The sequence below is a fragment of the Bubalus bubalis genome, chromosome 9 (genome assembly GCF_019923935.1).
Source record: "Bubalus bubalis isolate 160015118507 breed Murrah chromosome 9, NDDB_SH_1, whole genome shotgun sequence".
Classification (NCBI taxonomy): domain Eukaryota; kingdom Metazoa; phylum Chordata; class Mammalia; order Artiodactyla; family Bovidae; genus Bubalus; species Bubalus bubalis.
Genome location: NC_059165.1, coordinates 72220438 through 72233735, shown reverse-complemented (window position 1 = coordinate 72233735; position 13298 = coordinate 72220438). Strand labels below are relative to the sequence as shown.

The following is a 13298-nucleotide window of genomic DNA, read 5'->3' as shown; positions in this document are numbered from 1 at the left end:
TTCCCCCGACTCCCCCTCACAACTCAAGTGTGAGTCTGCCATGCCCAGGTCAGACTTTATTCTGGATTGGCTGGCTGTCCTGCTAGGTGCCCTGCGAGCGCAGCCCATGGATCAGCTCGTGCATCGTCTTGTTGAGAATGCCCCCATGCACGCCCCGCCGGCCCATGAGCACGAGGAGCGCCCGAGGCGTGTGGCCCACGCAGATGGCGCGCCCATCCAGACCCTTGGTGCGCGCGTCCAGCACTCCATCACCCTCAGCCAGCAGGTGGTCTCGGATGACGCAGCAACGGCGGCCTGCCACGCACAGCCCGGCCTGCAGGAAGGTGCTCCGGTCTGGCCCGGTGAGCACACCCACCTCCTGCGGTGAGATGGCCGCCAGCAGGCCCCCAGGCCTCGAGGCCCACACGCAGCGATTGTCCGAGTGGCCCACGATGGCCACGTCGTCGATGCGCTGGTCCCGAAGCACTGCACTGATGTAACCTTTCCAGTCACCCATTCCGGCTCAGAGTGCGCCCCTCGCTTCGCACTTTCCAGGGTTGTCCAGCTGCGCCATGTGCCTACGATGCCCAGGACACTATGACGTATTCAGGGGCGTGGTTATGACGTTGAGGTAACCGTGACGTCACATAGGGGTTGCCTACGCTGGAGAATAGGGTGGCGGTGAGGCCGCTGTTGTACCTATCGCCCGAGGCGGTTTTAAAGTTGGCCTGAAGGAGGGAATTGCACAGCAGTCAAACTAACTCTAAAACAACAACAACAACGAAAACAAAGCTCTTACTTAAATGGTCCATCAGGCACAGCATCAGTTCAGTTCAGTTCAGTCGCTCAGTCCTGTCCGACTCTGCGACCCCATGAATCGCAGCACGCCAGGCCTCCCTGTCTGTCACCAACTCCCGGAGTTCACTCAGACTCACGTCCATCGACTCAGTGATGCCATCCAGCCATTTCATCCTTGTCGTCCCCTTCTTCTCCTGCCCCCAATCCCTCCCAGCATCAGTGTCTTTTCCAATGAGTCAACTCTTCGCATGAGGTGGCCAAAGTACTGGAGTTGCAGCTTTAGCATCATTCCTTCCAAAGAAATCCCAGGGCTGATCTCCTTCAGAATGGACTGGTTGGATCTTCTTGCAGTCCAAGGGACTCTCAAGAGTTCTCCAACACCACAGTTCAAAAGCATCAATTCTTCGGCGCTCAGCCTTCTTGACAGTCCAACTCTCACATCCATACATGACCACAGGAAAACCATAGCCTTAACTAGATGGACCTTTGTTGGCAAAGTAATGTCTCTGCTTTTGAATATGCTATCTAGGTTGGTCATAACTTTCCTTCCAAGGAGTAAGCGTCTTTTAATTTCATGGCTGCAGTCACCATCTGCAGTGATTTTGGAGCCCAAAAAATGAAGTCTGACACTGTTTCCACTGTTTCCCCATCTATTTCCCATGAAGTGATGGGACTGGATGCCATGATCTTCGTTTTCTGAACGTTGAGCTTTAAGCCAACTTTTTTACTCTCCACTTTCACTTTCATCAAGAGGCTTTTGAGTTCCTCTTCACTTTCTGCCATAAGGGTGGTGTCATCTGCATATCTGAGGTTATTGATATTTCTCCCGGCAATCTTGATTCCAGCTTGTGTTTCTTCCAGTCCAGCATTTCTCATGATGTACTCTGCATATAAGTTAAATAAGCAGGGTGACAATATACAGCCCCGACGTACTCCTTTTCCTATTTGGAACCAGTCTGTTGTTCCATGTCCAGTTCTAACTGTTGCTTCCTGACCTGCATACAGATTTCTCAAGAGGCAGGTCAGGTGGTCTGTATTCCCATCTCTTTCAGAATTTTCCACAGTTTATTGTGATCCACACAGTCAAAGGCTTTGGCATAGTCAATAAAGCAGAAATAGATGCTTTTCTGGAACTCTCTTGCTTTTTCCATGATCCAGCGGATGTTGGCAATTTGATCTCTGGTTCCTCTGTCTTTTCTAAAACCAGCTTGTACATCAGGAAGTTCACGGTTCATGTATTGCTGAAGCCTGGCTTGGAGAATTTTGAGCATTACTTTACTAGCGTGTGAGATGAGCCCAACTGTGCGGTAGTTTGAGCATTCTTTGGCATTGCCTTTCTTTGGGATTGGAATGAAAACTGACCTTTCTCAGCCACTGCTGAGTTTTCCAAATTTGCTGGCATATTGAGTGCAGCACTTTCACAGCATCATCTTTCAGGATTTGAAAGAGCTCAACTGGAATTCCATCACCTCCACTAGCTTTGTTCATAGTGATGCTTTCTAAGGCCCACTTGACTTCACATTCCAGGATGTCTGGCTCTAGGTCAGTGATCACACCATTGTGATTATCTGGGTCATGAAGATCTTTTTTGTACAGTTCTTCTGTGTATTCTTGCCACCTCTTCTTAATATCTTCTGCTTCTGTTAGGTCCATACCATTTCTGTCCTTTATCGAGCCCATCTTTGCATGAAGTGTTCCCTTGGTATCTCTAATTTTCTTGAAGAGATCTCTTGTCTTTCCCATTCTGTTGTTTTCCTCTATCTCTTTGCATTGATCGCTGAGGAAGGCTTTCTTATCTCTTCTTGCTATTCTTTGGAACTCTGCATTCAGATGCTTATATCTTTCCTTTTCTCCTTTGCTTTTCACTTCTCTTCTTTTCACAGCTATTTGTAAGGCCTCCCCAGACAGCATACATGAGTTTAAAAACAAAAGAAAGGTGCCCTGTCTGGACAGCCAGACACCTCAGGCCTGATAACCATTCAACCCTCAGAATGTGGTTCTCAGACATGAGGAGTATCAGAATCTCCTGGAAAGCTGTTAAATACATTGCTGGGTCCCAACTCAGAGTTTCTCTCATCCTGTACTGTGGGATGTAGCCAGAGAAAATGCGTGTCTAACAAGTTCCCTGCTGACAGTCCAGGAGCCACACTTCAAGATCCACTGCCCTAGTGAGAATTAGGGCAGGGGTAAGGGGCTTCCACGGAGAAGGCAATGGCACCCCACTCCACTACTCTTGTCTGGAAAACCCCATGGATGGCAGAGCCTTGTAGGCTGCAGTCCATGGGGTCGCTAAGAGTAGGACACGACTGAGCGACTTCCCTTTCACTTTTCACTTTCATGCATTGGAGAAGGAAATGGTAACCCACTCCAGTGTTCTTGCCTGGAGAATCCCAGGGATGGGGGAGCCTGGTGGGTTTCCGTCTATGGGGTCACACAGAGTCGGACACGACGGAAGGGACTTAGCAGCAGCAGCAGCAGCAAAAGGCTTCCAAGCCAGCAGCCTTAAGAGCCCACACCATGGTTTTAATGTTGAGTACTTTTTTTGTTGTTTTTAATCTTTTGGTAGTGGCATGTAGGATCTTAGTTCCCCCACCAGGGAATGCACCCCCTGTATTGGAAGCATGGAGTCTCAACCACAGGACTGCTAGGGAAGTCCCTAATGTTAAGCACCTCTAACAATGGTTCTCAACCTCCACTGCTGATATAATCACCTGGGGAGTTTTAAAAACATCCTGCCACCCACCTGCATCCCTAGAAATATTGATTTAGTTGACCTGAGGTGGATATTGGGCATACGTTCAAAAAGCTCCCCAAGGTGATTTGATGTACAGTCGAGGTTGAGAACTCCTGTTCTGTAAACTTAAAATATTAGTTTCATACTCGTGGAATCACTTCACACTGGTTTGGTACATAGTGTGGCTTAGTAAATATCAGCTGGACATGAATTTAAATATTGCATCAGATCTCAATAGATTCTGTTCTCTGGGTCTGAAGAAGTTGAGTACCAGTATACTATTTAGGGTAAAGAATCTGCCTGCAATGCAGGAGCCCTGGGTTCGATCCCTGGGTTGGGAAAATATCCTGGGGGAGGGCATGGCAACCCACTCCAGTATTCTTGCCTGGAGAATCTCCAAGGACAGAGGAGCCTGACAGGCTACAGTCCATGGAGTTGCAAAAGAGTTGGACACAACTGAGCGACTAAGCACACGGCACATACTGTCTTGGCATTTCCCAACAGGACCTTGAAGAGCTGAACCTTTCAAGCAGCTTCAAAAGCACTTTATTGAGTGCCTATGCCATGCCTGGCCCCGGGCTGGCAGCGCTGTGGGGAATGGAAAACAATCCTTGCTATCCATAATCCCCCGTCAGCCACGCTTCCATTCCAGAACTGTTCAGAAGGGAAAGCAGCCGGGCCGTCAGGAAGCGGTGTGCTCCCGAATCCAGGCTAGGTAGTTGGCCACGTCGGTGTACACACCCGGCTTGAGGCGGTTGCCGCAACCTGAGCCCCAGCTGACTATGCCTCGCAGGATGAGCTGGCGCTCAGGGGTCTCATCCTCACACACCAGAGGGCCTCCGGAGTCACCCTGGATTGGGGACACGTGGCTCAGGGTCCTTGGCTGGGAGTCCGCCCTTGACTGGGTTGGGGAAGGGCGCCAAGCGGGGCCCCAGGCTCACCTGGCATGCGTCGGTGCCGCCCTCGAGGAAGCCAGCGCAGAGCATGCCGCGGGTAAAGGCTGCTCCGTGCACGTCGGGGGCGGAGCAGCGCTCCGGGTCGATGAGTGGCACCTGAGCCTCCTGCAGGAAGCTGGAATATTCCCCACCTGCGAACCGAGAGCACCTTCCTCACACCCCCTCAGGGTCCGCTTGACGCCCAGGACAGGGACCTGGCTTTACCAGGCTCTTTCAAACCCGCTATAATCTCCTGTCTCCCTCGCAGCAAGCCCAGGAGGGAATGAATTGCCTTTAACACCTATCTCAGACAGGAAGGCAGAAAGGAGCTGTGATGTGAATGAACCAGGAGAAACTTCTGGTTCTGAACCCCACCCCCACTTCCCATCCAGTGGCTCAAAACCTTGCTCCCCATCCAACCCACCTGCGGCTCCATCGCGGGCCAGCGTTCTAGTAGCCCTTGCAGCCCAGTGCCCAGAGGGAATCCAGAGAACATGAGGCTCTCCTGCTTCGCCACAGGAGTTCTGGGGACCCCCCCTTCCCCAACAGTGAATTTCAAGCTGTTGGAGAAGCAGACTGCAGAGGCAGGGGCCCTGCGCGTCCCCACAACCCACCAGATCGGCCCCACCTGCCCACCTACAGGCTTCTCTTGCCTACCCCGGTGGCCAGAAGCCTCCTTCCCGCTTCCAACCGTTCTGCCTACCCTCGAACTGGTGACCCCAGCCGGCCACCTCGCAGACTGCGGCTTCGGATTCGGCGGGGCGGGCGGCGGTACTCGGCAGGCACACTGGCTGAACGAAAGGCGACGGGTGCGCGCAGCAGCCGTCCGCGCTCTCCTGCAGGCGCACCAGAGCTAACCCGGGCGGGGAGAAGCCTAAGACCAGGACGCCCGGACTTCGAGCCCTGTCCACCCTTTCCCCAGATCCCCGCGGGGGCTCCTCCACGCACCCAGGTCGTGCTGGTAGGTGATGGGCGAGAAGGCCTCGTGCAGGCGGTAGTCCCGCACTGCCAGCGTCTGGCACTGCTCACAGCTCTGGTTGTGGCGGTCCTGGCCGAGCACCACGGTCAGCTCCTTCGGCGCGGGTCTGGGGCCAGGATCGGGAAAAGGAAGCGCGCTCAGAGCGGGCCACTGGCATCCTGCGGGAGCCCCCTTCTTCCGAACCCCCCAAATAGGTTTCGGCTTCCTCCTGGGAAGCTCTGAAAGGGAGAAGGGGGCAAAGGTGGGCGGGGACGCAGAGAGGTAGGGCACGAGTTCAGGTGTTGCGAGGAAGCTGAGCGCAGAGGAGAGAGGCGCTAGGGGGGGTCCCGGGCTGGGAGCTGAGCTCGAGGACACTCGCCGGTTCTGCAGACAGTGAGCCGCAGTCAGCACCCAACAGGGGGCGATGAGGCTGCCGGCGCAGAATTGTTGGCCCCAGTACAGCGCGGCGATGTAGGGGTGCGCCCCGGGGAGCGCCACCAGTCCTCCGACGACGCGGTTCAGCGAGGACAGCCATTTGCGGAGCCGCTGTCCACAGCCCCCGGGGCCTCCGCTGGCCAGAGGAGTCGGCGAGCACCAGCCTGTGGGAGGAGCCCAGGCTGAGGACCTGGAGACCCACTGTCTATCGGTTGGAATATAGCTCGTCCTACGCCCTCTACCCTCGACCCTTCCCAACTACCTGAAGTCCGGGATGGAAGCGGGGTCTGGGTCGTGGACTCAGGTTTCTGCAAAGCCGATGGCGAAGGCAAGGGGACGTGCTCGTGCCCAGCTGCGGCCTGGCACGGTGCCAGGCGACAGTAATTCCAGCTCAGTCGGTCGCCTTTCCAAATGAAGCACCACGGGCGGGTGTCGTTGTCGGGGTTCCTGTAACCACGAGGTGGGGTGGAGGCGCTATTTTGAACGTGAGAAGCCCTAGAAGGGCCCTGGAGCGGAAGGGGACTTCCAGCCGCGTCCCACGCGCGCACCGGCAGAAGGCATGGTCGCCCAGTCCCCAGTTCAGCACTTGCTCTGCGGTCACATTCCAGTAGGTGGCCTCGGAGGCCCACGACTGACAGGGTGCGCCGGACAGCGTAGTCCCGGCCACGCCGCGGTAGCTGAGTCCGCGGTCGCGGTCTTCGTAGCAACTCGCCTTGAGGTCTGCAGAGAGAGGAGGCCCCCCGCCGCTAGGTGATGATTTGGTCCCTGTCCTCCGCCCCCAGCCGCCCTCTTACCCACGGCGCCACAACCCCTCCTCCCTCTCTGCAAGTCCTTCCCACGTGGGGGTGGGGCTTCTGCTTCTTAGAGACCTTAACTCACCTACATCGCATAAACGTCCGGCGAAGCTAGGGGGGCAACGGCACAGGCGATGGCCCTCCGCCTGCAGGCAGCTGCCCCCGTTGAGACACGGGTTGGTGCGGCAGACTGGGAGAAGGAGCACTCTGAGTCACCCCTAGGCCCAAAGACGGCCCAGAGAGCTCCCTCTTACACTGGCACACCACCTGGCCTCCCGCCAGCCTTTCTTCCTCACCTTCCACTCTGGTCCCTGCCCAGCTCCCCACCAGTCTACTCACCCTGGCTGGCCAGTGGCTTGCATTGGGCATTCGGACCCTTGCACTGGCACTTGACCACACCTGCTGGCTCAAGCCTATGCCATATTTCATTCTCATGGAAGAACCGGAAAAACTGGGGCTCAAAGCACTTCTCTGGGGACAAAAGGAGAAGAGGGACCATGCCAAGTCTCCGGGAATCCACAGGACTTCTTCAGTGGGTCTGAGGCTGCCCCTGTTTCCCAGTGCCCCCATCCCTGGCCTCAGCATCTCCTCACCTTTCTGGCAGTGCTTCCCAGTGAAGTGATCTGCACAGATGCAGCGTGGGCCATCTGGCATGTTCACACAGGTCCCTCCCTTCTGGCAGGGATTGTGTTTGCTGCAGTGGTCTGAGAGATGGACACAGAGGGAGAAAGAGCAGGGAGCCTGAGTCAGACAGAGGGGGGCCAAGTCCCTACCCAAACGTGCTTGTCTTTTGACTTTGGCCCTCCAAGTTTCCAAGCCTTAGTTTACCCACCTGCAAAATGAGGCTACCCACTCTTAGAACTTCTCCCTCTGGGGAAGAGGGAGATAGGTGGGCCCAGAATCCCATGTATTTTGGGTCTGATGATACCCAGGAGAGGAGGTAGGGGTGGGGAGAGGGCCCTGGGTCACTCCAAAGGTTGTATGGCACCTTTCACTTTCTTGGGCTCCAGGCAGTATGCCCATCGTTGGTCCTTCTCAAAGTTGGGGGTAGTAGCACACCTGTAGAAAGAGAGAAAGCTTAAGATGTGGAAGTGACCCAAGTGCCCATCAACAGATGAGTGGTTGAAGAAGAGGTGGTACATACACAATGGAATATTACTCAGCCATAACAAAAGAATAAAATATTGCCATTTGCAGCAACATGGATGGATCTAGGGAATTAGTATACTAAGTGAAGTAAGTCAGATAAAGATAAATATTATATGATATCACTTATATGTGGAATCTAAACAATAATACAAGTGAATCTATATACAAAATAGAAACAGACTCACAGACATAGAAAACAAACTTATAGTTACCAAAGTGGAAAGGGAGGGGCTAATTAGGAATATGAGATTAATGGAGAGAAACTACTATACATGAAATAGATAAGCAACAAGGATTTACTGTATAACACAAGTAATTGTTTTCAATGTCTTATAATAACACACACACACACACACACACACACACACACATGCACACACATATGTATTCTCCAGGCCAGAATACTGGAATACTGGAGTGGGTAGCCTTTCCCTTCTCCAGGGGATCTTCCCAACCCAAGGATCGAACCCAGGCTCCCGCATTGCAGGCAGATTCCTAACCAGCTAATCCACTTGGGCAGCCCATGTATGTATGTATGTATGTGTGTGTATATATATATATATATATATATATATAACTGAATCGCTTTGCCCAGGGGGCTACGCTCACCTCCCATATCACAATCCCCTCTCTTCAAGCAGGGTTCCCTGGACAGAAGGGTGGGCAGAGTCCACAGAAGACCCCTGCTCCAACCCTTCCTGGGTAGTCTTACCAAGGTCGGGGGCCTGGCCGGCCTCTGTGGATGCATTTATGATACAGCTGCCGGTGGTACTGGAAGGGGAAGTGGCAGGGTTCCCCGGTGACAGTGAGAACTGCAGGGATAACACACTCTTTAATGCCTTTCCCCGTGCCCCCACTGACCAGGAACCACCCTCACAGTCTGGATGGAAAAAGGATAGACCTTTGAAAAGACCTTCAAGACCATGCGTGCATGCTATGGGGATTATCCAGGCAGGAATACTGGAGTGGGATGCCATGCCCTTCTCCAGAGGATCCAGGGATTGAACCCGTGTCTCTTATGTCTCCTGTATTGGCAAGCGGGTTCTTTACCACTAGTGCCACCTGGGAAGCCCTACCTTCAAGACCACACCCTGCTTAAGAGTTGGGTTCTGGAGTCTGGCAGCTGGAGTGGACTCTTGACTCCACCAATTACTAACTGGGTGACTTTGGACAAGTCTGCAGACCCCAGGCCTAGAAGACTGCTTGCCATAAAACAGGCACTTAATAAATACTTGCTGAATGTTGAAGTTACTTAACCATTCTGAGCCTTACTTGCCTCATCTCTAAAATGGCAAAAATAATACATAATAAAGATGAAGGGTTTAGGTTTTGCAAGATGAAAAGAATTGTAGATGGATAGTGGTAAGGACTGCACAACAGTATTATCATACTTAATACCACTGAAATGGACTTAAAAATGGTTGAGGTAGGGACTTCCCTAGTGATCTAGTGGTTAGGAGTCCACCTTCCAATGCAGGGGATATGGGTTTGATCCCCAATCAGGGAACTAAGATCAAGATCCCACAAGCTGTGGAGCAATTAAGCCCTGAGTGCTGCAACTACTGAACCTGTGCTCTAGATCATAAGTTCTGCAACTAGGGAGGCCCCAGTGTGCCTCAACAAAGACCCAGTGCAGCCAGATAAGTAAATAAATGGTTGAGGTAGAGTATTTTATGTTATGTGTATTTTACCACAATACAAAAAAAATAATAATGATACAGGTCTATTTGCACAGAAAGATATTCACAATTTTAAATAAAGTAAGTAAAAAGCAGCATGTCCTATTTTTTTACAAGTATTTTTACATATGCATAAAAAAATAAATCTAGAAGGATATCTCCAAAATTTCTAAAAGTGGTTTTTGGAAGATAATGGATTGTGGGTAACTTTTCCTTCTCTTCTATTTCTGTAACTTCTGTAGTTTTTACAGTAAAAATATTGCTATCATAGTTTTTAAAAAATAGTACAATTGAGCTTCATTATTCAGATTCTGTGTTTGCTTATCTGCACGTCTTGCTAAAATTTATCTGTGACCTCAAACCAATACTCAAGGTGCTTTCACGATCATTTGTAGACACGCACAGAGTGGTGAAAAATTAGAGTCGCCCGTAGTGCACATTCCCAGCTAAGGTCAAATGAAGTGATGCTCTGCTTCTTGTTCAGCTCCTACTGTAAACAAGTGTCCTTTTTCACACTCTATTTAGTGCCACATTTTCAAATTTTGTGCTTTTGGTAAGTGATTTTGCTTGAAAATGGCTGCCAAGTAGAGTGCTGGAGTGTGGTCCAAGAGGGCTGTGATGTATATTATAGAGCACATTTTCAGACTAAGTAAGCTTCATCCAGGTGTGAGCTAATAGTGCCGCTGGCCATGAGTTCAATATCAATGAATCAACAACATCTATTAAGGAAAGTGTCTTTAAACAAAATCACACATAAGGCAAGGTTATATATTGATGGCGATGAAAATGTAACCAGAACTCACAGGAACCTAACCCCATATTTCCTCTAGGAGTAACGGCGCGGTTTTTGCTAATTCAGTGTTCATGGTGACTTTATAGAATACGACTGCTAGGAATAATGAGAACTGACTGTATATACTTCAAAGGAGTGTTGTGAAACTTAAATGATATTGTGTCTGTAAAACACTGAGAGTCTGGCACATAGTCTGTGTTTGATATACATTAGCTCATATTTTGTTGTTAGAGGCATAGTGGCACTTGTGCTGAGGGCCAAATCATGGACAGGATAGTAAAGAAAGAGGGAGAAGCATCTGAGATAGACCTTTAAGATGCAAATGGAATGGGAAAAAAAGTAAGTGAAAATCGCTCAGTCGTGTCCAATCCTTTTCAACTGTATAGTCTATGGAATTCTCCATGCCAGAATACTGGAATGGGTAGGCTTTCCCTTCTCCAGGGGATCTTCCCAACTCAGGGATTGAACCCAGATCTCCCACATTGCAGGTAGATTCTTTACCAGCTGAGCCACAAGGGAAGCCCAAATGGAATGGAGGACCTTAAGTTGGTGATTAGGCAAGGACAGAGCAGCTAGGTTGGGTCAGGCTAGAGGAAGGAGAGCTATTTGGCTGGGTGTGAAGTGCTGAAGAGAGGAGATGAGGTAGTCAGGGTTGGCTGGGCTGGGCCTCAGGGCCATGCTGAGGGGCTGTCTCATCCCACCAGGCCAGGCTTACCAGAGCAAGCTCTAGTTTGCAACTCTAGGTAAATATTTAGTGTCTAGAAGAATAAAGACAATAGGGAGCTAGGGGGAGACGGCAGATATCCCTCATCTAAAAGGAAACTTGATAATAAAAGTCAATATATTTTAAGCATTTACCATGCACCAAAACGTGGGCTGAATGTCTCACCAGGATAAATGACTCATTTCTCCTTCTCAGCAACCTTAAGAGTTTTACCATTACCAGCCTGGTTTTACAGGTGGGGAAATTTAAGCTTGGAGAAGTCAAGTCACTGACCCAGAGCCACCCAGCCCATGAGTGATGAGGCTGAGATTCAGAAGCATTTGGGCTCTAAAGCCCTGCTCTCAATCCTTTCTTGCCCGTCAAGGGCCCTGGCCTTTGTGTGGCATGCCTGATGCCTGTGAGATACATCAAGAAGAGGAAAGGATGAGACAGGCCTGGGAAGCTGAGGAAGAAGAGCAGGTGCTGGGCCAGGCACTCAGATACAGCCCCAACCTGCCCTCAGGGAGCACACAGCTCACTATCACTCTGGATCTGCAACACCCACTTGCACAAGACCCGACACATAGCAGGCACCCAGGTCTGAATGCCAGCCAGACAACTCCGGGGGTAAGAGTGAAGACTGCCCAGGATCCTCCCTCCCACTCCAAGGGCCAGAGACTAACAATCTGCACACCCTCCCATGACTCATCCCTGTCCAAGGCTCTCTCTGGAGGTGGTCCCAGGCTACTTACCCACTGTGTGCTCACTCTCTGTGAGCTTATGCTTCTTGGGGCGTTTCCAAGGTGGAGTCTATGGGGGAGAGAAGAAGACAGGGAATTTTGCCAGAAAGTCATTGCCTGCTCCCGTCCCATGCTAGTCCCCAGCTTCCTCTCACAGCCCTGAAATGCAGAGATTTCCTCCAAAGGCCCGGCCTTCTCTTTACTCCTCCTGTTGTCTCCTCAGTTTCCCTCTCCCCCAGAAATGCAGGCCACGTCCTCATAGCCACAAGTCTGTCTATTCTCTCTCTCCTCTACTTGGGCCTTATGGGATTGCCTCATCTTTCCAAATAGGACTTCCAATCTCCTGTGCCAAAAGGTCATGGTCAGAGGCCAAAGCTGTGATAGGGACCCACCAGGGCCATCCCAGTATAACCCTCCTGGTTCCCACAGTCCTCACCGAAACCGTTGACTCCAGGCTCACCAGCAGGGCCCCCAGGAGCAGCAGAGCCCTCATGGTGTCTGTCTGTTGGTCCAACCACTTGACCAGGAGTCCAGATCAATAGAACTGGTCAAAGGTCCCTGAGGCCTGGGGAGCAGAGGTTGGCTGAGCTGCCCTTTTAGGCTGTTTATGGAAAGTCAAGCAGAGTTTCCTTGATGAACCCCTAAGGATGGGAAAGCTGGGAGCTGGTGGGCAGGAGTAGAATAAAAAGAAGTGGGGCTCCCCCCATCTTTCCCAGATAGTAGAACTGGAAGCAGGAAGAGGGGTTGCCTCATTTCCGGTCCTACTGGGGATGAGGAGGGTAAGGAAATCCAAGAGAAGCTCCCTACTTTGGGAATCTGAGAGTCCATGGGGAAGTATCTTGTTGTTTAGTTGCTAAGTCATGTTCGACTCTTTTGCAACCCCATGGACTGTAGCCCACCAGGTTCCCCTGTCCATGGGATATCCCAGGCAAGAATACTGGAGTGGGTTGCCATTTCCTTCTCCAATGGGGAAGTGTATTCATTTTCTATTGCTGTCTAAAATTAACCACAAACTTTGCAGATTAAAATAATACCCATAGTTAGTTCACAAATCTCTGGGTCTAAAGTCCTACACTGCGTGACTCAGTTTTCTGCTCAGTTTCACAAAACTGAGTTCAAGGCTGAGTTCTCTGGAGGCTCTGGGGAAAAATTCCCTTCCAAGGTCATTCAGGTCATTGGCAGAATTCAGTTTTTTGCATTTGTAGAAAGTGAGGTCCCTGTTTCCTTGCAAGCCATCAGCTAGGGGATGCCCTCAACTGCTAGAAGCTTCCTGCATTTCTTGCCATAGAATGCCTTCAATTTCCCAAGCCAACAACAGAGAATCTCTGCCATGTTGACTCTTTCTCACCCTTTGAATTTCCTCTGTTAGGAAGAACCCTGTCCCTTTTAAGGATTCATCTGATTAGGTCAGGCCCACTAAGGAAAATCTCCCTCTCTTAGGGTCAACTGATTTAGGACCTTACTTATGGTCATAGCATTCTTCTACATAAGCCTCTAGATTAACATTTGATTAAATAACTGGGAGAAGGTATGTTTACAATGGGATCTTGGGGGCCATCTTAGAGTTCTACCTACAAAGTAAGTAAATGACCCCATGGAAA

The 13298-nt window shown here is 50.9% G+C and overlaps 2 protein-coding genes across 9 annotated transcripts; both read right to left on the bottom strand.

Moving 5' to 3' along the window:
• Nucleotides 1–41: 41 nt before the first annotated feature.
• PFN3 (profilin 3) lies at nt 42–864 on the bottom strand. Its single transcript, XM_006042913.3, has one exon. The coding sequence runs from the start codon at nt 494–496 to the stop codon at nt 83–85; it is 414 nt and encodes a 137-aa protein (XP_006042975.1). The 5' UTR covers nt 497–864; the 3' UTR covers nt 42–82.
• A 3170-nt stretch (nt 865–4034) lies between these two features.
• F12 (coagulation factor XII) lies at nt 4035–12247 on the bottom strand. 8 transcript variants are annotated; one of them, XM_044947761.1, is made up of 15 exons: nt 12134–12247; nt 11710–11767; nt 8495–8594; nt 7622–7692; nt 7227–7337; nt 6973–7104; nt 6719–6823; nt 6388–6559; nt 6102–6313; nt 5784–6003; nt 5395–5531; nt 5150–5320; nt 4871–4983; nt 4453–4598; nt 4035–4361 (listed from the first exon to the last, which is right to left on the bottom strand). In XM_044947761.1, the coding sequence occupies exons 1-15, from the start codon at nt 12188–12190 to the stop codon at nt 4292–4294; spliced, it is 1875 nt and encodes a 624-aa protein (XP_044803696.1). In that variant the 5' UTR covers nt 12191–12247; the 3' UTR covers nt 4035–4291. The 8 variants fall into 8 exon arrangements, with proteins under 8 accessions (XP_044803696.1, XP_025148705.1, XP_044803698.1 ...); XM_025292920.2 differs by having other exon boundaries at nt 6102–6286; nt 12134–12243; XM_044947763.1 differs by having other exon boundaries at nt 5150–5299; nt 12134–12242.
• Nucleotides 12248–13298: the final 1051 nt, after the last annotated feature.

Bases quoted from the DNA above. Each gene is read 5' to 3' on its own strand.
- PFN3 (XM_006042913.3), bottom strand. From the start codon at position 496: ATGGGTGACTGGAAAGGTTACATCAGTGCAGTGCTTCGGGACCAGCGC.
- F12 (XM_044947761.1), bottom strand. From the start codon at position 12,190: ATGAGGGCTCTGCTGCTCCTGGGGGCCCTGCTGGTGAGCCTGGAGTCA. The intron at 7,105-7,226 runs GTGAGGAGATGC...TTTTGTCCCCAG, and splicing joins TGGGAAGCACTGCCAGAAAG to AGAAGTGCTTTGAGCCCCAG. The intron at 5,321-5,394 runs GTGCGTGGAGGA...TCCTGGTCTTAG, and splicing joins CACCTACCAGCACGACCTGG to GCTTCTCCCCGCCCGGGTTA.